The 24,356-nt window shown below is 41.8% G+C and overlaps 1 protein-coding gene across 1 annotated transcript in view; it reads left to right on the top strand.

The window, feature by feature from the left end:
• LOC126428194 (tubulin-specific chaperone D) overlaps positions 1-24,356 on the top strand; it is a 195,790-nt gene that overhangs the window by 93,491 nt on the left and 77,943 nt on the right. The window contains exons 8-9 of the mRNA XM_050090110.1: positions 5,834-5,973; positions 13,146-13,251. Coding sequence (XP_049946067.1) covers positions 5,834-5,973; positions 13,146-13,251 — 246 coding nt within the window. The remainder of the gene's footprint in view (positions 1-5,833; positions 5,974-13,145; positions 13,252-24,356) is intronic.

Below are 24,356 nucleotides of genomic sequence, written 5' to 3'. Positions count from 1 at the left end.
CTTATCTTCATTATCTAATTGTTGTTGTCAATGGCTCGAAGTCTTGTATGGGGGTACATTCTTGCAGCTGAAAATTTCGATTTCTTAGGTTCTTGATGACTAAATAACTGTTGAAAATTCTTCTGTATTGTTCTTGACTTTTATTTTATCCCATTCTTTTAAATCACACCGATTTTACTATTTTCACTTTCAGCACACCACAGATTACATTGTCGTTGACAAATTTAACAAAATATGTGCATTTCCATTGGAAGTATGCCTAACCCACTGCTTACATTCTGCGGTACTCACAATTTCCAAAGACTTTACAAAGCAGAAGGGTTTACAAAACAAAACATGAATCATTGCTAAAATATATCATTATTTTACAAATTAATCCAGAATTAAATTTAATAATTAGTGTTTGATTGTACAATTAATAATATGAATTTTAAATATGCCAGATATTTTTGTAATTTCAAATATTTTTAGAAAAAGAGTAATTTTAACCATTAGTACATATTGATTGAAACACATTAATTTCTTTTTATGCATTGTAGCCTGAAATATACATCCTATGACTTCTTTTAGTGAAACAGCTGAGAATTTTAATCTATGCAAGAATTGATCGTATACATGGTATCGGTTATCTCAAAAAGGTAATGTTTGAGAAGGATGATCTCTAACGATAATTTTAATCTCTGCAAGAATTTATCGTATACATAGTATCGGTTATCTCAAAAAGGTAATATTAGAGAAGGATGACCTTTACAAGTTGCTTTTCTATTCTGAGATCAGTTATCTCAATATCTGACATTTCAGCCATCTTAAAGTGATTAAAATGGGGGCTATGTTACGATTTTCCACAGTGAAATGATTTCAGAGGACCAAATTCAATATTTTGGCCTTTTTTTCTATTATCTTCCATTTTGGTGCCACTATGGTCACTGAGTGAATGAATAGAGGATTTAAATCTCACAGGCTTTTTATTCAGATTGGTTAACAAAGTTTTACTTTCAAAGTCATTGAATGCTTCCCTCACTGCTCTCCTTACACTCATTTTTGCTTTGTTCAATTGCTGTTTTAGCAGCTGGGTTTTGACTTCAATGTGAGAAGAAGCTTTCTTTGATTATGGAGCAGTCTTCTAACGTGGCTATTAAACCACATCTGGTCTGTAAAGTGAGGAAGACAAGAAGAGAGCACAAAATGGTGAATAGTCTTTGATGATTCCTTGCATGAGCAGTGTGTACTATTTGTTAATGACACTTTGGAAATTGGGCCTAACCTGTTGCCTGAAGTGATTGACCTCCTTCTTGAGAGTCCATCAGTGACACTTAGCAGTTGTTGCTGAAATTATTAGAGCCTTTCTACAGCTCTCTCTCTACTGTACAAGATCAACACCAACAAATTTGAAGATCACATTAATGCAATACAAAGGACAGTTTATTGATTCTCACATCTTTCTTTAAGCCTTGCTTGCAACTCGTTTCTGCTTTCAGCGACGTTCTAGGATCTAGCAGACACTTATCAGTCCCAGTTCTGTAGAGCTGGTGCCTTACTGCCTCAGAACGTATACATAGACGACTTTGTTACAGGTACTGAATCTGAAGGCAGCCTAGTCTCGCTGTTTTAAGGGTTATTTTCACTAATGAAGCAAATAAAATTGTCACCATTGAAATGAGTTTAATTCAGAACACTTATCCACAATTTGGAAGATGGAAGGAAGGGAGATCCAAACGAAAGCGATTGTTCTAGGAACGGCATGGTACCGGAAGACGATACATTCTCAGTGAGTTAGTGAGAAGTCACCAAAAAATTTTCAGAGACAGCAACAAAAAGAAATTTATTACGAGCAACAGCAGGTCTTCATGATCCTCTGGGACTAAAAACATCAGTTTGTCTTTCAACACACTTGGTTACTCTGACTACTTTGGGATTACCCTATCTGTTAAATGGCGCATCTGAATGTCAGTCAAATCTTCCTGAGCTATCTAATGCTACCATCCCAAGATGAATCCTTGCAGAGAATGAGAGCTTTTATATTGCTATTTTCTGTGATGCACCTGAGAAAGCGTACGACACTCGACACTATCTTATGTATCCTTTTACTGATGACATTCCCAAAGTAATGTATAGTAAGAGGCTATTAGCATCCATGAAAACAATAACGCTTCTTTGGCTTGAACTGTTAGCAGCATTGACAGTGACCAGACTACATCACTACTATTGCAATGTCACAGCTTGTGATCTCAGCAGAGTGCCACTCTGGACTGGTTTTGTCATAACTCTTGGGTGGATAAAGTGTGATTCCACTACGTGGAAAATGTTTGTATGCAACAGGGCTACAGAAATACCATACTGTCTCAGTGGAGGCATTTCCATGCAAAGATTTAGTTTCAAGAGTATCCAAGCCTCAGATGTTGCAAATATTGGACATATATTGGAATGGACCACCATGGCTATTTATGGTCAAGCAATTATCATGCATTTCTTAAATCTAGAGAGATTTCCTCAGACTTTCATCATTCAGGCTTTACAACTGCTCATAGATGCAAATATATTCAGCTCTTACTGGAAGCTGTTGCAAACCACTGCTTACATTCTCTTCTTGAAAAGAAAACTTTCAGAAAACAGACACATGCGGAGAATTCAGTGCGTAAGAGATAGCAGGGGCTCATTTATATTGGATTAAGATCATGCAGCAAGAATTCTTCCCCTCGAAATTTGCTGCTTTAAGCAAAGCTCTACCACTTACTAGGACATCAAAAATAAAATGCTTCAACCTCATATTTAGATGGCGGCTTATTACATGTACAGGATTGCCTGCATCATGCTGAGTGGTTAGCACACTGGTCTAGCATTTGGGAGAATGATGGTTCAAACCCACGTCTGTCCATTCTGATTTAGATTTCCTGTGTTTTCCATAAATTGCTCAGGCAAATGCTGGGATGGTTCCTTTCAAAGGACATGGCTGATTTCCTTCACCACCCTTCCCTAATCCAATTATGTGCTCCATCTCTAATGATCTTGTTGTTGATGGGACATTAAACACTAATCTTCTCCTCTGCTGCTACATTGTGCCAAGGCATCCGATGAAGAATGGCATTCCCACATTATGGAAGAAAATTGTCGCTTCACCAAACTTCTGATTATGTGCACGCATATCAATGTACACTATCTTGGATTAAGAATGGTTTTTCTACAACTAAGAAATTCATTCTGGATACTCCACAGCCATCTTGTGACTGAAATGGTCCTTAGTAGCCTTCCCTGTAAAATTGCACATACCTTTGCTGGCCAACAGATGTTAGTGCTACAACCAGCTGAAAGAGTGAATCCTCACAAGCTGTTTGAAGTTTTCAGAATTGATTTTGCTGGTCCCCTATATGCAAAATCAGGCATCACTATAAATACATGTTAAATTCTAATAATCAGTAATCACCTGTGTTGTAACAAGAGCCATACATATGGAACTATCCACCAACACAACTGCAGACCTATTCTTATTACCCCTTCAAATGTTTACAGGTTGGTGGGGCACTCCACACATTATTTACAGTGATAATGCCCAACCTTTCCATGTAGCAAACTGAGAGATAAAACAAATATAGACAACTAACTGAGAGATATCAGAGATATGGATGGTGGGAACAGATGATTGGCTCGACTAAACGGTGCCTCCACAAAATGCTAGGATGCTGCGACAAGGATGAGGAAGACCTACAAAAAATACTTTTGAACATAGAAGCCGCACATAATTCAACACCTGTCACACTGAGAATGAAGTGCTTTCCAGAGCTCACTTTCCCGTTGAGGCCCTGAGCCACCATAAACAACAGACTTGGTAAGACAGTTTAAGCTCCAGCACTAGTTTCTAATTGCTCTTTCGGACTTTCCATCAAGTCAAGAGCACTGGCAAACCATTGGATTCAAGAGATTGTACTTCTACTAGAGAATGTCCTTTCCTGACGTTTAGGGAAAAGGGCTAGGGTAAACGAACTATGACCAGTTCAAGATGGACTACTTAGAACTGTAATCCTCATTACCACAGCTGGGAGGGATGTTACCAGACCAGTCCAGTTGGTCACCCCACTGGAAGTCAACCAGGTTGGGGAGGATGTGGATCTGCGACACTGTATACCATTTTCCTAATAACTCTATCTTTGCACTTCTGCATATGTAATATCACTGCTGTCATGTCTATATAACTAATTCAATAAACAGCTTTTGTTCAAGTGATCAGTCTTGTACTTCCTTGTATTCATGACTCAGTAACAGAACAAGTGATTATGGTCTGTCCGCTGGCCTATATCCTTGTCTGACACGCAGCCCACTTGATACTCCTGTACCTCCTGATGTGGCCAGAAACAGTGGCTGTCATAGGAATGAGGTGTAACACCTCTGAATCACAATCAATACCTTTGTAGGTGAGGATACTGAAACCATGAAAAAAATCGAGCTATGACTGTGAAACTTTTTAATGGAGTTAATCCTTTTCTACATCTTAATCCTTTAATATGACATTTTCCCCACCAATGGATAACTTTGTAGAAGTGATTGAATAACTCTGCATTCTAGCTGTTCAGGAAACATTTCACATTGAAAATAACTTCATTGTGGTTATGGAGATGCTTGCCATGCAAGCAAGATTTCAATTTCTTCTAGGATATTGAGTATCCAACCTTTCTCTGGCAGAAGTAAGACAGATATGTTACCACTAACCTGCTGTAGCTGATGTTGGTAGTCAATCAAATGCATTGTCAATGCTGACCTGGAATTCTTTAAATCTCATTTGAAAATTCCAACCTGTGTGGCCAACATATCTGCTCGTGCACATCCAACTTTTATGGAATTCATGTAATTCCACACAGTAGATATGTTTTCTTCCGGTCTTTATTGCATCTTACATGTTTCGTGATTCTGGTGACTTTCAGTGTCTGGTTGCGATGATTTTTTTAGATGTTTCTAGGTCTCCACGTTTTTACTCCTTTGACATGGAGCTTTCATTACGTGACAACATTGGGGTGAGGATGCCCTCAGATGGTTAAATGATATTATGTATACACAACACTGTGTTCTCTCTTTTATTTTTATAAATTTTGCAGATGACGGAACTTAAAGTGTTCTGAAACCAGTCATGTATGTCATAAGAGACTGTTGAATCAGCAACTGTAGTGCAGTTTCTTCATTTTACAAAATGGACTTATACAGTTGCAGCTGTCCCACAGGATGGCTCCTTGTGTCACTAGAATGAATCTCCATTTGTCTCTGATCCATTTATATGCTTTCCTCGCCGTATCACATTTCTACAATGCCATTGGGTGGTAATCAGTATCACAATGGCCAGTGGTCGCAATGTTTTGGCTCTCAGTGCCAAGTGCATAGGAGAAAACAGCAGATAGCTAAAGCCAATAGTCCTGCAATTTGGTAGAAACAAGTAGTTGTTCTAACAGTATTAAGAATGGGGCATTTCCATGTGCCACATGTGTGTCTCTCTGAATGAGAGGATTGGTCTTTTTGGGATATCAGTAGTAAGGCACTGTTAGTGCACTGCATTTAATGACATTTTATGTTCTGATGAGGCCACGAACCAAAGTCTAGCTTGGCATCTGACCTCTGTTTCAGATAATAATGCTGTGACCGACACCTAGAACTCTTCCAGAAATGTCACAAGATAAATTTTATTATTTGTCCATACCATGCACTTCTTGACAATTTTTCCATCCTGGAACTTGTGTTACTTTTTTCTTCATTTCTATTTGTTTTTCCATCCTGGAATTTATATTATTTCAAAATTATTGGTTAGCTTAGAGGTTCCTTTTCTGCTTTTTTAAAAGGTGATGTCTTTTTACAGATAAACTGTCGGAAAGCAGCATCTGCAGCATTCCAGGAAAATGTGGGTCGTCAAGGAACTTTTCCCCATGGAATTGATATTCTGACTACTGCAGATTTCTTTGCAGTTAGCTCAAGGACTAATGCATACCTCAATATCAGGTATTTAATCTGCTTTGGCTAGTATATAAGTGCTGCAGGAAAGTTCTTGGAGAATGTAAATACTTTAGGGTTGAAGGAGACTACTCACCGAAAAGCAGAAGTGTTGAGTCATTGATAGGCACTCACAAAAAGGATGGAAAAGTTGGTAGCTTTCACAGTTATCCTTTGATGAGCTAGAAAACACACACACACACACACACACACACACACACACACACACACACACACGTACGCCTGTGGCCCTACATGGTGCCAGCTAGAATCTAGTTTAGCCAGCACCATATAAGAGCATAGGTGTGTGTGTGTGTGTGTGTGTGTGTGTGTGTGCGCGTGTGCGTGTGTGTGTGTGTGTGCGCGCGCACTCTAGTTCATCACAAGATAACTCTGAAAGCTAGCAAGTTTTCTTTCTTCTGTGTGCCTATTGACAACTCAACGCTTCTTCTTTTTGGTGAGTGGTCTTGATTAAAGCACTTAATATATAGTGATGTCTGCTTGTGTCTGTATATGTGTGGATGGATATGTGTGTGTGTGCAAGTTTATACCCGTCCTTTTTTCCCCCTAAGGTAAGTCTTTCTACTCCCGGGATTGGAATGACTCCTTACCCTCTCCCTTAAAACCCACTTCCTTTCATATTTCCCTCTCCTTCCCTCTTTCCTGATGAGGCAACAGTTTGTTGCGAAGGCTTGAATTTTTTGTGTGTATGTATGTGTCTGTTTGTGTTTCTATCGACCTGCCAGCGCTTTCGTATGGTAAGTCACATCATCTTTGTTTTTAAATATATTAATATATAGTTTGTGTGCTTATGCTATCTTAGGGATGTATTGGTTTGCTTCCTGCCAACATTGGTCCTCAAGGAATCATTAGCTATTTATGTAATGTGATATCTCATATTTTCTCAGTGCGGTTGATTAATAATGAGCTTCTAGGTGTTCTGCAGAGTAATTTCCATTTACTGCACAATATTTTGACAATCGATTCGGCCATTTTCCTTAGATGATGTGAGTTTAGCTGGTCTCATGGCACAGGCAGCAAATACATATAACAGCAAAACTCACAGAACCTGAAGAAGATAGTTGGGTCGAGCGTTGAAATATTGTGTGGAAAATGGAAACAACAACTTGGCAGAGCACCTGGAAGCTCACTATTAATTTGTGTAATACTTGCAGCTACTATAGCTATGTAAACTTGTTTTATAATCACTAATAACACTGTTTTATGTAGCTGTTTGAATGATACTCGCACATAAGAGCCTGTAGAAATCCGCCTTTCTCTGTGTATTGCTATCACTTTTCAGCAACCTGGGTACTGTGAACATATGGCTGAGACAAGTAGTGATATTACAATAGTTGTAGATTTCCAACAGAGATATCTGTGAAGCAAATTTTAATAGAATTTCTGACATATTCTTTTGACCAACATAAACATAGCACGGTGTGCACTTGAAAATGAAATTAAATTTTTCGAAAACAGTCATGCTTTAAAACTAGATTGTTGAAAGGAAGAAACTTCTACGTGTTCGAGGTTTTTCATTTGTTGAGCAGGACACTTCCTCTTCATAGAGATGGAGAAAATTAAATTTATGCAGGGAGGTTGCCTAGAATTGATCCTCTTGTGCACTGTCATCAAATGGAACAGGGATACGGGAGAACTGCTGGTGGTACCTGAATCACCCTTTGCCACCCACTGTAAGGCAGCTGAGAAAGTATGCTTGCATCTGTCATTTCAGTCACTGAAATACTAATCACTTTGGAATATTATGAAAAGGCTAGATTGCTTCTCACCACATAGAGGAAATGTTGAGCTGCAGGCAGAAAAACACAATGAAAAGATCTCTAAACATGCAGCCATCAGACAAAAAGATCTTCTGAAATAGAAAAACACACACACACAGATATTCATGCAGGCATAAAACACACACACACACACACACACACACACACACACACACACATGTGGTGGCTACTATTGCCGACTGCTGTTGCCGGACTGCAACTGCACGTGATGGGTCTTGCAACCTGGCATGAGTGGTGAGGATAAGGAGAGCACGAGGGGGCAGGGAGTGGGAGGAATAGCAGGGTAGCAATGGTGGAAGGTGTAATGCTGCTCGTAGAAGCATGGTGGGATGTAGTGGGGGTAGGATGGGCTGTGGGGTGTGGAGTCATGAGGCTGTGCTGGGGAGGATAGACAGAGGCGAGAGGAGAGACATAGAGAAGGGGTAAAGCCTGTAAGAGCATTGCTGGAATGTGTAGTACTGGAGTGGGAGCAGGGAAGTGAAAACACAGGAGAGCACTGGGACTACCGAAGGTCGAGGCCAGGGGGTTATGAGTATGGGAAATATGTTGTGGAGAGAGTTCCCATCTGCGCAGTTCAGAAAAGCTGGTGTTGGTAGGAAGCACCCAGATAGCACAGGCTGTGAAGCTGTCATTGAATTCACATGTGTTGTGCAGCATGTTCAACAATTGGATGGATCAGCTGTCTCTAGGCCACAGTTTGTCAGTGGCCATTTGTGTGGATGAACAGCTTGTTGGTTGTCATGATCATATAGAATGCAGCACAGTGGTGGGGCAGCTTAGCTTATAGATCACAAGACTGCTTTCACAGGTAGCCCTGCCTTTGATGGGATAGGTGACACTTGTGACTGGACTGGAATAGGTGGCGCTTGGAGGATGTATGTGACAGTCCTCACATGTAGTTCTATTACAGGGACATGAGCCACGAGGCTAGGGGTTGCGGGCAGTGGTGGCATAGGGATGGACAAGGCTATTGCGTATGTTTGGTGGGTGGCAGAACACCCCTGGAAGGAGGATAATGGGTAGGGTGTTCTTCATTTCAGACCATGATGAGAGGTAGTTGGAATCCTGACAGAGAATGTGATTCGGTTGCTCCAGTCCTGGGTGGTTTTGAGTCACGAGGGGAGTGCTCCTTTGCTGCCTATCACTGGGAATGTGGGAGGGTGGGAGGTTGTAGGTGACTGGAGAGATCAGACATGGGATACCTGTTTCTGTACTAGGTTGTAAGAGTAAATTCTGTCCGTGAAGCCCTCGGTGAGACCCTTGGTATACCTTGGTATATTCTGAGATGGACTGCTTGTCACTGGGTATCAATCTATCCTATTTCATAACAATACCAGACAATAATGGAAATTCCTGGATGGAGCAGTATGTAAAATATGGGAAAATCAACCACTCATCTACACTGGACTGATGCTTGGACCACAGAAACACGTAACAGAAAACAGCATTCACAATAGCTTTTGAGCATTTGCCCTTTTTCTAGCAAAACTACAGACATTTAGACACACAATGTGTGTGTGTGTGTGTGTGTGTGTGTGTGTGTGTGTGCGCACAATGAAAAGACTTACACACTGAGCTTTCAGCCAAAGACTTCTTCAGAAAAGAAAGGAAAACGCACACATTCATGCATGCTGGGACACCTCACGCACACATGTAAATTGTCTTGGGTTGCTGTAGCCTAGTTGTCGTTGTTGATATTCAGACCTGAACTTCAAACAAGAAGTTACTTTACATATGAGTTAATATGTTAAATATTTGATGTTAAGCATGTAAGTGAGAAAAAGTTTAGCAAATAATTGAAATTATGTTTAAGCCTGGCAACTTGATAAATGACAAGGAAAGAATTTTAGATAGATGTAAAGAATACTTTTCAAAACTTCTTAATTGCCACTGAGCGAGGTGGCGCAGTGGTTAGCACACTGGACTCGCATTCGGGAGGACGACGGTTCAATCCCGAGTCCGGCCATCCTGATTTATGTTTTCCGTGATTTCCCTAAATTGCTCCAGGCAAATGCTGGGATGATTCCTTTGAAAGGGCACGGCCGACTTCCTTCCCCGTCCTTCCCTAATCTGATGAGACCAATGACCTCGCTGTTTAGTCTCTTCCCCCAAACAATCCAAATCCTTAATTGCCCAGACCAGATAGACATTACCTGCAGACACCACTTAGGAAAGTAAATATGAAGAATAACGGGAAGTGACTGAAGAAGACTCACAAACAACGAACCCCTAGAGCGGGACAGAATAACAGGAAACTCAACCCAACAGGGAGGTGGGAGATTGCACCTAGAAATATATAAACTGATCCAATTGTTACGGAAGAATGAAACATTGCCAGAAGAATGGAAATTGGCCATAATATGCCCAATATACAAGTAGCGAAGCAAAATGGAGTGTGGTAACTACAGAAGTATGCTGTATATAACGACAAGGTACTGTCTATCATCATCCTCAGAAAATTACAACCATTCATAGAGAATAACATACAGGAATACCAAGTTGGCTTTTGACCAAACCAGTTGACAGTAGGTCACATTTTCACTCTAACACAATTGTTTGCAAAATGCTGGGAATATGATAAAGATATCTACAGTCGATTTTCAATGTTCGTACAACAGCAACTGTATAAAATGCACTGTGTCACTTCAGAATCCCTAAGAAGCTATTGAGAATGGTGCAAACTTGTTTGGATGGGTTAAGAGCGGCAATGCATTTCCGAAGGGTCACATCAGAAGTGTTAGAGATTGAGGCAGGTCTCAGACAAGGGAATGCTGTCTCCTGTGTTGTGGTAAACAACATCTTACAGAAAGTAATAAGTGAGTGTAGGCAATAGGAGTGGGCTGGAGTACAGGTGGATGGTATTTTCAGTTGTCTCACATGTGCAGAAGATATAGTACTACTAAGTGAATCAAACCAATAGTTAAAAGAAATATACCAGATAATGGACAACTATGCATGGAAGATTGGGCTAAAGGTCAAGCAAGACAAAATGGAGTTCATGCAACTAGGAGAAAGACAAGATCAGGAGGAATTTCTTTATGTAAATGCTATGAGGCTCAAAAGAGTTCAGATACTTGGTTTCTACGTTTATCAATGACAACAGCACAGAAATGAACATCAAGGAAAGAATAGTGGTGGAAATGAACATCAAGGAAAGAATAGTGGTAGGAATGAAATGCATGTATTCCCTCAGGGAGATGCACAGCTCAATATCAATATAAGTGAACACAAAGATGAGAATCTATAACACTGTGATAACCCCAGCAGCATGTGCGGTTCAGAAACCTGGAGCATGACTAAATGAGGAAAGGAAAAACTATGAGTGTGTGCTGAAAAGTAATTTCTACAGAATTTTTGTTCTTCTCTCAGTATCAGTTGAAGTATTACATGTCGTGGTTATTACTCGGTCAACTTTTCTGCTTCGCTGTCACAAGGTGCAACCATCTACTTCCAGAGGACTCTGAATTGTAGCGTGTAACGTGGCAGCAAGTAACGTAACAATGTTGGTGTGTGAAAAACCTCAGAAAAATTAAAGACTTTGTTCACACACGGAGCATCCTCTCCTTCAGCATGATAATACTAGACCCCATCCAATCTTAATCTGTTTCCAAGACTTGAAGAACACCTTAGAGTACTTCACTTTGATAGTCATGTTTTAGTGACAGTATCAAAAAACTGGTATCTTGTTGCGAGAAATCTGTTTTCCACTTGGGTGACTGTGTTGAGAAATAAATATGTACACATGGAGAATAAAGATACATAATGTTAACAACATATTTTACTTAAAAAATTTTAACAGTTTTCATGTAAAAATTCGAATGCATTACTTTCCAGCATGCACTCGTATAATATTTGAAAGAAGAGTAAAGGAGGAAGGTGTGGGGAATGATCTTAGATGAAGGAGAATGGAGGGGGAGGAGGAAGAACAATGAAATGTACCTCGCAATGCAATGTTCAATAATCCTACAGAAGCGGAAGAGCGAAAGAATCCAGTTTGTTTGTTGGAAGTCAATAAGTGTCCTCATTATGAAATGTTGGCTGAATATCGTCTGGGCAATTTAAGCTCCATTTTACTCAAAACCATGTTTTTCACACATCTCTACATTTATGTTGTCATATTTCCTGAACTGTGTGTTGTACAATTATATAATTTTCCAAGTACATTCAGTGGAATATGTTGTGACTGAAGTTAGTAGTAAAGAGATACTAAATTAAAATATCATCCCCTACGCTGAAGTTTTACTGCGTGACCAGCAAAATTTTTTCCCTTTCGACATTTTGTGGGGGGGCTGCCAGCGGGAAAATGTTTGTAAATGTTTGAAATTACACGTAAAGGTTGTTGCGAGTCACTAAGTGCTCTCATTCTCAAATACTGGTGAATAATGTTGATGTATTTGTGAGACGTCAGTTATGCTGCCTCAAGACACACACACACACACATACACACACACACACACAAAGTTTCTAACTGGAATACTTGTCTTATTGTGTATTGTGTTAAACTTTTTTCATAAGATTATACCGCAGACTGTGTAGACTATGACAGCATTTTACATTTTTAAATTCAGTCAGTAACTATGCAAAATATTGAAAATTAAAATTTGTTGCCCCAGGAAGCTCTAAGATAATTGTAACTGGTTCTGGTTTCCGGGATAATCATGTATCAGAATTGTGATGCAGTGAAATGTCATATCTAGTGCATTATTACTCTTAGTGTTTAAACTGAATATTTGTAAGCTCTTTGTTAAACCTCATGTCACCAAGTGCTGTGTGCTCCACACTGGTTTTGAAGTGCTTTGTTCACAATGTCTTGGTTTATGTGAAGTGTATGTAGCCAAATAACACAGCTGTCTTATTTCTGTGTACAGTTTGGAAAGACTTTTCTAAAGCAAAAGTGTCCCAGCTTTAATTGTGCCTCATGTGATGATGAGTCTGAAGTGCCTAAAAACTGCCTGCAGGAGCAATAAAAAATTTTAAAAACATTGAACCAAGTGGCTCACCGGTTAGCATCTCAAATAGATAAGACAGATGTAATTCCTGTTGTTGCTATAATGAAAATTCTATGTAGGATCGAAGCAACTTAAAAATGTGAGTTCAGGCACCCTGCGCATCACGCGCTGATTGTCTGTACGAGGGTGGTTGCCAATACTCAGTAATGTTGTTGTTGTTTTTGTTGTTGGTGGTGGCGGCGGTCATCTAATTTTTGTAAGCTGGATCCTTTTTTGATTTTGCCTAGTACTGGCTTTCTGGTTACCATTTACATGTTTTTGAGGTATTGCCAGTAACATTCTTGTAATTGTCAGTTTAATATTATACAGCTTTAGTATTTTTGTGCATTTTTTCTTTGGCCCTAATTTTTCATTTCTCCGCATTCCACAGTGTGTATATAGCACAATTTGAAGAATATACTCTGCCTCTTATAAACCATTTGGTTGAGAGGAAGGTAGACCATTGGGATATTGCCATTCAAGATCTTGCTGCAAAGGTGTGTATATGTTGGATCTACTTTCCATTTAAAAAAAAAAAATTCTTTTTTAGTTACAAATTTATTTTGTGAGATATGTATTTGGTGAGAGAATCAGAATAACCTTGCTTCTCAAGTAATGTAACTTGTTGAGTGGCTTTGGTGCTGGAAAGAAGAGAGGTTAAATGTTATGTCTGGCAGGTAAGATAAAGGACTCCTCTGTGTGTAGGTTGGTTTGAGCACTACAGTGCTGTACTAGGCACAGTTGTATGGGAGAGTTTACATTATTGCCATCCTGCAACCTTTGAATGAACATACCCTCTTGTAGGGTGTGAGATATAATCATATGTTGACGTCAGACCACAGCGCAATTTGTCATTCTTCAGACAAGATAAGAATGTATGAGAGTAAAAAGTATCTGCACTATATTTACAGTGACATAATTTCTCAACATAGTCACTCTTCTTTCTAATGCTCTTGATCCACTGTTGCACAAGTTTTCACTCTTGAACAGCAGGCCACGTATGCACTGCTTCCTTGAGGTCTTCATCGGAGCTGAATTGATAGTAAATATATGAAAACCTGGCAAGGCATGACCAGGAGTGTATGCAGGATGCTACAGTACCTCTAAATGCACATTCTGAAGGGTATGACTGCTGTAAGTAATGGTACACGGAAGCATGTTGTTGTGCAAATAAGAATGCTGTTTGACAGTAACCCTTGGCATTGGTTCTGAATTTTAGCCTGCAACTTCTTGAAAAACAAATTTCTCTTATGATGACTGTTCACCGTTAACTAGTTTCCTGGGGAATGTTCTAGAAAATATCCCGGAACTGGTCTTTGTTTGTCCCAAAAAGTTACCATTTTTCTGGAGAGCGCCGACTCTTGAATTTATTTTGGTTTGAGATCTGAGGTGTTTCTATTCTGTGCTCTCGTGTTTGCTCACTGCTTCAAAGTGATGAACATGTTTCATCCTCAGTGACGATTCGCATCAAAGATATTTCACCTTCATTAACATAACGGTCCAGTAACTGCTGACAGCTTCTCACACAATTGTATTTGTCACTCCGCAACTTGTTTTGGCACTTCTCTTGCACAAACAAGTTGGGCCTTTTACAGATAAAGTTATATGCAGAATTGTGCATTTGGTTTGCCACTTCAGCGACAGTCACCCTCCTGTTATTCAAAATTGGGTCAGAAATTTGCTCGCTGTCAGCTAAGGTGTGCATGTGACTAGATCTCCTGCTCTGTCCTTGTCCTTCCCACTTTTTTGGCAACTTTTGAATTGTTCAGTCCACTGCTAAACTCTGTATCATGGTAAAACACTGCCCCTGTATTATGCTGAAAGCCTGCTATGGATTTCAGCTCCTAGTACACTTTCAGAAAAAAAGGATTACAAAAGGCTGTTTTTTATTCGTGCAAACAAAGAATGGTGCAGTCATGTTTATTCCACAAGAACACAAAATACCTTATTTCATGACACCAAAACCTGCCATGAATGAAGAGAATGGCGCTGTGTAGTTGCTGACGAGCACACTGAGCTGTACTACTAACCAGACGATGATTAGAATGAAAGGGCAGATACTTACTGACTTGTCATTGTATATTACAGTGGTTGCGCAGTGCTTACCTTCAGGGTGTGAAATTCCAAGTACTACATTAAAAGTAGAAAAAGGAACTTTTTCTTTCTTTGGAGAGGAAGGGGAAAGGTTGAAATGGGTTGGAAAGGAGATGCAGGCCACTCAGATCCTTGGTTGCGAGGAACCAACAGAAAATTACTGTACACAACAATGTTGTTAGTTACATATTTGAAACTGTTGCTTTCTTTACAGTTCAGTATCATGGCTTCTAAAAGGCAACCTGTTACATTAGACCACAACCAAAGTCTTGAAATTTTAGATAAGCTGAACCAATGTGCTTCACTGAAAACCATTGCTGCTGAGAAGAGTGTTGGACGAGCAGTTGACCCTTTCCCTTTTTTTTGTGAAAATGAATGTGTCTTTGTGTTTACTAAAGTGTAGTCCCTGTGTGTTGAAACTAAATTTGAAACACTCTCAGTAATCCCGCACTTCTGATAATCTGGGTCCCATGTGTGGAGGGAATGGCTAGATTAGTGAGAGTCTAGTGTGTTCCATTTGTTTACAAACAATTTCAAAGCCTTTTATGGCTTCATCTTCAGGCACTTACACACATTTACCAAAATGAAATACACCCACTAAATATCTTTTTTGCTGTACCATACGTTCCTCTAATATGAGTCTAATATTTACAGTATTACAAAAAGGATAGATTGCTACTCACTTTATAGAGACATTGAGTTGCAGACAGGCACAGTGAAAGGACTGTTGTGCATTACCGAGCAGGGTGGCGCAGTGTTCGGCACACTGGACTCGCATTTGGGAGGACAACAGTTCAGACCCGGCCAGTGAGATTTATGTTTTCTGTAATTTGCCTAAAATAGCTCCAAGCAAATGCCAGGATGGTTCCTTTAAAAGGGCACGGCTCATTTCCTTCCCCATCTTTGACACGAGTCGGGCTTGTGCTTCATCTCTGATGACCTCGATGTTGACGGGATGTTAAACCCAATCTTCCCTCCTTATTACACATTATACATTTAAGCTTTCGACCAAAAGGTCTTCTTTTGAAGTAGAACACACGCACACACACACACACACACACACACACACACACACACACACAACACACACACACACATTCACACAAGCCCAACTTACACACACACACACACACACACACACACACACACACACACACACGACCACTGTCTCTGGCCACTGTGGCCGGACTACGGACTGCAACTGTACCTGAAGGGAGGAGCAATCTGGCATGGGTGGTAGGGATGAGGAGGCATGAAGTGGGGAGGGCGAGTGGTGGGGGAAGCTGTAATGCTGCTTTTTAACATCTATTATGGATTATTGCTCCTTCCATCTGTGCCAATACAGAAATGTTTCCCAATTTGTAGCCAAAACCCTGTCCCACATACTGTTCCTACATTGTTGCCTAGTTCATGGAATCCTCCCAAATGGGCTGACCATCAGTTTATTCCTCCCCAGCTGCAACCCTTCCTTCCACAATTACCTCTATCTGTTCAGCAGAGTCCATCAGTCCACAGTCCTCACCAACCTAGTCCTGCAAAATCATGTAAATCAGGCCCAACTGTCTTGCAATACCTCCTTCCCATCTGTAAAATTCTCCTCCTCTGTGATCACAAATTCCTGTATTCCATGTCTCACATTAGAAACTCTTGCCCTCCAGGAACTTGAGTAGCATGCACAGTGCCACCTCAAAACACTTGCTAACCTGTTCACCACCTACTCCCACCTTGAACTACCAATATCCATAACCTCTAGGGGAGCCTCCAAACCTCCCATGCGTTCTCTCATAGTCGACAAACTGTGTCTCACAGAGCTGCTACATTATCCACACCCACAGAAACTCCCTGCCACCACCACACAGATCCAGAACTTAAACAGACCCAAAACACAATAATGAACCCTTCCTCCAAAAGCCTTAGTCTCATTGAAGTATCAGCCCTTTCCAAAGGTCTTACCCTTTGCCCCACTCCCAGATTCAGTCATGCAGGACTTGTTAACACCTTCTCTGCTTCGCCTGGTCCCTACAGTGAAGACACTTTTTCGCCACCATCCGTGCCAGACTCAACCCAAAACCAATACACAATCCTACCTGACTCGATTTACTCCTCCATCCTATGGTTATCCCCTCTTACAGGCTCAGTATTCATTTGCTGAGTGCGGGCTTGGTGACCCCAGGGTTCGTGAGCTGGGGACTGGTAAGCACCGCCAGCCCTCTCTAACCATAATCTCTGGGCATGCTTCAGCACCAACCATGCGGCGCATTGGTGGAATGTTGTGTGTTCTGGAGATTGGGGGCCTTGGCTTCACCGCCTGGGTTGTGAGAAAGGTACACACCTAATAAAAAAATAAAAAAAAACCTCATCCCCAAGGTGTGCTATGTGCTGATGAGGTGAATGGCTGTTGAGGTAACGTAGTCTCTAGAGGGCAACCTCTGGGGCACCTGCCACCCTCCAATTGCTCAGGCATGCAAGGCTCTGCCTGAGTTGACAATCCTTTCCCTAGCATCTCATGGGATCCCTATGGAATGGTCTCGTCAAACTACTACTTCCGACAGGACGCGTGTACTGTCAGGTAGTACCTACACCCACTCATCAAAGAGAACTTGGTTGGTCAGGTGTGCCAGACAAAAGGTTCAGAATCACAGTTACAGGGTATTAGGGTGCCATAACACTTTCATTGTAATCAAACAAACAGGGGAACCTTTGAGAAGGTCTCCCATTTTTATAGCCGCAAAGCATTGAAAGGTATTGCTGGGTCTCTAAAAAATGTCAAACAACTTCCTAATGTAACACTTCTAGTTGAAACTGCTAATTCAAACAAAATATCTAAGCTTCTGGGGTGTAAGGCCTTAGGTGAATACCCAGTCGAGGCTGAGTTGCATAACAACCTTAACTTTGATAAAGATGTGGTACTAGCTTTGATATAATTGAGGTGGTCCCCACAAAGTTACAGGAAAAATGGAAAAATATGGGTGTTACAGAAGTGCAGAACGATATGAGGAGAGTCATTGGCAAATTGGAAAAATTGGCAACATTTATTCTAACATTTAGTTCTCCGGAATTGCCTGAACATACCCTTGCAGGCTGTATCTGCCTTAAGTTTCTCCCATTTGTTCCTAACGTAACGCGATGCTTCAAATGTCAAAGATTTGGCCATACCACTATGGGATGTAATGGGAGGGTTACGTGTGGCAGTTGTGGAGGCTCAGCTCCTGAATCAGGCAATTCTTGTGCACTTGCTCCGGAATGTGTAAACTGCTCCGGGGATCACCGAGTGTGGAGCAGAAAGTGTGAGGTTTACAATGAGGAAAGGAAAATTCAGGAGTTGAAAGTTAAAAGACGCATACCCTATGGTGAAGCTAAAAAACATTTCAAAGCTATGTAACCTGTGGTTTTTGCTACTTCTTTTGCATCCACCCTTAAGATGCCAGTCACCAAGTGTGTTGCCTCCACACAAACCCAGACCATAGATTCAAGTATGAGCATATGCACTTGTGGGTGTGCCTATGGGGGGAAACACTCCACTTGAAACAGAAGTCATTCGGAAGCCATCAGCAATGGGCTTACCATCATACCATTGCCCACGATCAGAATCCAACTAAGCAGCCCTGCAATCCAAGCACCACCTCCTCCTCATAAATAAAGAAGAATGACCTTTGAAAAGTAGTTCCAAGTCCAAGAAAGTGGTAGTTAAACCTTCGGATTGGCGAGCTCTCTCCCTCTTTGATGGGGACTACACCATTGAGCATATGAACTTCCAATCGGATGAACCGGAGGGCCAGGAACTTGCTAACGTTCTTCCTGACTTCCCTGGTCATTGATGACAGATGTCACTTCTCTCCTGTCCCTCTTACCATGACCATACAAGCAATTGCCGTGAAAGTTCTACCACCCTTTAATATCACAGTGTGTTCTTTCTATCTTCCACCTAATGATACTTTGGATGCACTCCCATGACCATTCCTACTAGCGGGGGACTTCAATGCGCACAATGTGCTGTAGGGCTCGGCTACCATTTGCTCCAGGGTTCAGATGATTGAGCAACTTGTCCGCTCTGAGATATCTGCCTTCTGAATGTGGGTCAGATGACACGCTTTTCCACAGCTGTAGGGTCTTTTTCAGCCATTGGCCTTTGTTTTGTTCCCCAGCTATTGCAGACTTAGTTCAGTAGGAAGTGGCTACAGATTTACATTCTAGTGACCACTTCCCAGTGTGGATCCATCTGCCGACTAGGATGATGGCTGACAGCAGACCACACAAATGGCTGGTACAAAGGGCAATTGGTTGCAGTAAAGTCGACAAGCTATTTTTGAGCAAAAGGATTGTGCACAGGAGACAGTGGCCCACATCACTTGTGAGATCAAACGGGCTGCTGCTGAGTCCATCCCCTGGTCTAGTAACCATGTCAGGCCTGTACCATGGTGGAATGTCAACTGTCGATTGGCGATCAGGGCCAGATAAACAGCTGTGCAGACCTTCAAACACTGTCCAACAACAAAAAACCTTCATGCCTTCAGATCTGTGAGAGCACATGCGAGGCGAGTGACAAAAGAATGGAAGCGGGTTTCCTGGAGGAATTCACGACTTCCATTAATTGGTCCGCTTTCATTGCGCAAGTTTGGGGGACTCAATAAGACGAATTTCAGGCAAGGGCAGTACGCTTCCCCTTATCCTTGTCAAGTAATGGGATCTTGGTGGGCACGCCAGAAGACATGGCACAGGTTTTAGCTGAACGTTTCTTTACTGTCACTACGTCGTCCAAATGAGCTTCTGCTTTTCAGGTGCTCCGTAGGACTGCAGAGATAAGGAAGTTCAATTTCTTCTTGCATAATGAGGACATCTACAACCTTCCGTTCTCCATATGGGAACTGGAATTAGCTTTGTCTGCAGCCAGAGACGCTGTTGCAGGATGTGATGAGATCCAGTACGTCATGCCGCATCGTCTGTGCCCTGAAGCGAAAGGACAGCTCCTCTCTTGTTTCAATCAGATCTGGTTTGATGGAGAGTACCCCACAACTTGGAAAGGGGAAATATTAATTCCATTCTGGAAACCAGGCAAGGACCGAAGCACCTCTAACAGTTACCGGAGTGCAGCCCTTAGCAATTGTATGGGTAAGACTCTTGAATGCATGGTCAACCGCCACCTTGTCTGACTGCTCGAATCCTAAGGTCACCTGAGCCGCTTCCAGAGCAGTTTCAGGTGCTCCTGTTCCACCCTTGGCAACTTAATTCTGCTGGAGATGGTGATACAGGAGTCGTCCTTATACCGAAACCATTTGGTTTGTGTGTTTTTGACCTCGAAAAAGCATATGACACTACTTGGAGGTACAACATCATTCGTCAGCTTCATGAACGGGGGCTGTGTGGATTCCTACCACTTCGTATCCAATCCTGTCTCAAGGACTGGCATTTTTGATATCATGGTGGCGATGCCTTGTCTGTCTGCTATATTCAGGAGATTAAGGTCCCCCAAGGTAGTGTCACATTGTTTGCCATCGCTATCAGTGACATTTTCTCTGCAGTCAGGAGCCCTCTCAAATACTCTTCGTTTGTGGATGACTTTATAATCTTCTACTCTTGAGTGAAAGTGAAGAAGAATTACATGATCTGCTGGATGGAATGAACAGTCTAATGAGAACAGAGTATGGATTGAGAGTAAATCAAAGAAAGACGAAGGTAATGAGAATAGTAGAAATGAGAACAGCGAGAAAACATCAGGATTGATGGTCACGAAGTAGATGAAATTAAGGAATTCTGCCACCTAGGCAGTAAAATAACCAATGATGGACGGAGTAAGGGGGACATCAAAAGCAGACTAGCAATGGCTAAAAGGGCATTCCTGGCCAAGAGAAGTCTACTAATATCAAATATTGGCCTTAATTTCAGGAAGAAATTTCTGAGAATGTACGTCTGGAGTACAGCATTGTATGGTAGTGAAACATGGACTATGGGGAAAACTGGAACAGAAGAGAATCGAAGCATTTGAGATGTCGTGCTACAGACGAATGTAGAAAATTAGGTGGACTGATAAGGTAAGGAATGAGGAGGTTCTGTGCAGAATCAGAGAGGAAAGGAACATTTGAAAAACACTGATAAGGAGAAGGGACAAGATGATAGGACATCTGTTAAGATGTGGGGAATGACTTCCATGGTACTAGAGGGAGCTGTAGAGGGCAAAAACTGTAAAGGAAGACAGAGATTGGAATACATCCCGCAAATAATTGAAGACGTAGGTTGCGAGAGCTACTTTTGAGATGAAGAAGTTAGCGCAGGAGAGGAATTTGTGGCGAGGCACATCAAACCATTCAGAAGACTGATGACCAAGGACCAGGATAACTGGTTTTCAGTTCTCACCCAAGGAGACTACTTGTGTCAATTTTAACCAACCAGTGCTCACAATGGGGGTGATATTTTATGTTTGCAAGAAACTTCACTTTTTGGGTTTATTATTTGACTCAGTATTAACTTGATTCCCACACCTAAAAGACCTATGAACAAAGGGCTTCCAGTAATTGAATATTTTGAAATGCCTTATTGAATATTTTGAAATGCCTTAGTGTAAAAATGTGGGGAGCTGACAGTTCTTGCCTCCTGCAGTTTTATAGGGCATTTGTTTAATCACATTTAGATTATGGCAGCGTGGTCTGCGGATCAGCCCATACGTCCTATCTCAAGATGTTAGGTGCCACCCACCATGAGGGCATTTGGATATTGACTGGAGCCTTTCGGACCAGCCCAGTTTTGAGTCAGTGTGCAGATGCTGGTGAACCACCACTCTGGATGTGGTGCTGTATCCTTTTGGCTCAACAGGCACTGAAAATCTCACCGTCACCTCAGTCCTTGGCATTCAGTGCAGTGGTCCAACCCACCATTGAACGGCTGTTCAGGAATCGGTCCCATGCGCCCAAACCATTTGGGGTACATGCTCCAGACTGTCTCAATGGTCGGGATCTATCAGGCATCAAAACACATAGCCAGAGATGGAATGCATTTCCGCCTTGGTGTCTTCAGTGGCCCAAGTGATTTTAAGCTTGACACAGTACAAGAAAATTTGTTCTCCAGATGATGTTTTTACAACTTTGTTTTCATCCATTTTAAGTACGTACCACAATTTTATCGTTTTTTATACAGATGGATCCCAGTAAGAGAATGTCCTCAGTTGTTCTGCTGTTTTTACTGATAAGGTTTTTGAAGTTTATCTTCCCGAACAATTTATAAATTATGATGTGAAATTATATGGCATTCTGATGTCACTGGAGAGGAATACAGACAACACCTTACAAGATATCTTATCTGTTCTGATTTACTTAGTGCACTGCGGGCTCTTTACCAAATGTATCCAGTAGACCAGCTGATTAAACTCATCCATGACTCCTTACTATGGCCCCAACACCATGGCAAGGTTGTGATATATTGCTGGGTACCTGGCTACATCGGGATACAGGGAAACAACGGGGCTGACAAAGCTGCCAAGGAAGCATGTTGGGATGGTGCTGTCCATCAGTGCCCCACCCCATTGCGCACCATCATCTCATTTTCTGACAGATGCATCAGGCGTCAGTGGGAGACTGAATGGTTGCAGAGGACAGAAAGGCATGGGGACTTCATGCCAGCCTCAACGCTGGGTGGAGGTTCTGCTTACCAGACTGTGCATCGGATGTATCCCTTTAACATAAGGCTCTCTCCTCTGGTGGGAGGATCCACCATTCTGTGATGTTTGCCACTTTCAGTTCAGCATATTTTGGCAACTTGTGTCCTATATCCTGATATTAGGGCAGGCCTCAGTCTCAATGGCAATCTGCCCACCATCCTCACAGATACTGATTCCAGTGTTACAGGAGTGGTGAATGCCTAAATTGGTGAGGAAGGGAGGCAGACTTTAATACATTATAACCTGCCCCACATGTGGGGACAGCCTTCGTCCCCACCCATGAGATTGGCATGCTGACTTTTCGTCAGGGCACTGATGACCATGATGTTGAGCATACCTCACCTCAAATCATCATTGTCATCATCATCAGTGGTTATCCAGCCCCACTACCCTCATATAACCCTCTGTTAACATCCCAAAATTTCTGAATCTCAAACCTCACCATTGTTTCCCAGATCCCTCAACATGAAAAGTAACTTTATACCGGCTGAAAAGTAACTTTATACCGGCAGAAAGAACCGGAGTCCACCACCTAAAATCTCCCTTCCTTGTTCCCACTCCAGCACTACACAGCGCCCTGTTCTACCAATGCACCCACTACTCTTTCTTTCCACTTCTCAGCTACTCTACTTCCCCCTCCCGACTGCACCTAGCAGCCCTACCCTGTCCCCACCATGCCTCTATACACTCCCAAAGCACCACTACATCTTCCCTCACCCCTCCCCTGCTGTCCCTTCCCTTCCCTGCCCATACTGCCTGCTTACCCTCAGCACCCACACCTGATGGTCCCATTAGATGCAATTGCACTTCACAGTTCTGGCCACACTGGTCAGTGACAGTGGTCGTGTGTGTGTGTGTGTGTGTGTGTGTGTGTGTGTGTGTGTGTGTGTGTTATCTACTTCAGAAGTAGTTTGCATGTCTAGCACTCTTTTCCTTGTTGCTGTCTGCCACTCAGTGGCTCCTCTATGTGGTGAGTAGCAATTTATTCTTTACATAATATTGTTGTTATTCCATCCTGGACTTTCCATTGCATAGTCTAATATTTTCTCTTTTTCCAAACGGGTGGCTGCCTCAATTGACTCCTGCCTGCCAACCTGTGCAATTTGAGCACTCTTCGTTTTGTCTCTTAATTAAAGGATTTCCCATAAAGAACACAACTTTTCTGAATAACATCGAAATTTTATCAATGAAAGTAAGTAATTCACTTATTACTGCAGTAGATACTGCCTGTCATTATGTATGAAATGCAATATTACTAAAATACTCTCCACAACTGTTATAGGCATCCAGATAGCTTCATAGTCACACTCAAAATCAACCTCATTAGAGACAAGTATATGTTCCATGACTCGCTAAATATATCAGAAATTTCTGCATCAGTTTTCAGCCACTTCTCGGTACCGGGAATAATTTCAGTGTGAAAAGTTTTCTGGGGGGCAGCAAATTCAATAAATCTGTTACGAGTACTTTGACAGTTTACTGATTTTTGAGAGTCGAAGCATCTTTACCCTGAATGCAGTCTGATTTCGCTGTCTGCATGTCGAATGACGAGTGTCCGTCAGAGTACCTCAAACAACCACCTAGCATAAAAAAAGTCCAGTGTGCACTCCAGAAGTACCTTGCTACCTAAATACCTGATCTGTCAAGGGGAGTCTTACAACTCTACCCCTGATAAAGCAGGTCTGGAAATCTGCTCCCAAGACTGTCATAGAGTTGGCAAAGCCTTTGGTTGAGACTCCCCCATTGGCTCTAAATCATAGGACCCCTTTCATACCCAGCAAACAATGGTGCCAATTGTGAGCTCTGCTGGCAGCTTTCATCACTTCTACCAGCGGCCTGTGTGAACTGAAGATGGCCACA

Source organism: Schistocerca serialis, chromosome 12, assembly GCF_023864345.2.
Source record: "Schistocerca serialis cubense isolate TAMUIC-IGC-003099 chromosome 12, iqSchSeri2.2, whole genome shotgun sequence".
NCBI lineage: Eukaryota > Metazoa > Arthropoda > Insecta > Orthoptera > Acrididae > Schistocerca > Schistocerca serialis.
Note: the sequence above shows the minus strand (reverse complement) of the source record. Positions and strands in the feature narration are given on the sequence as shown.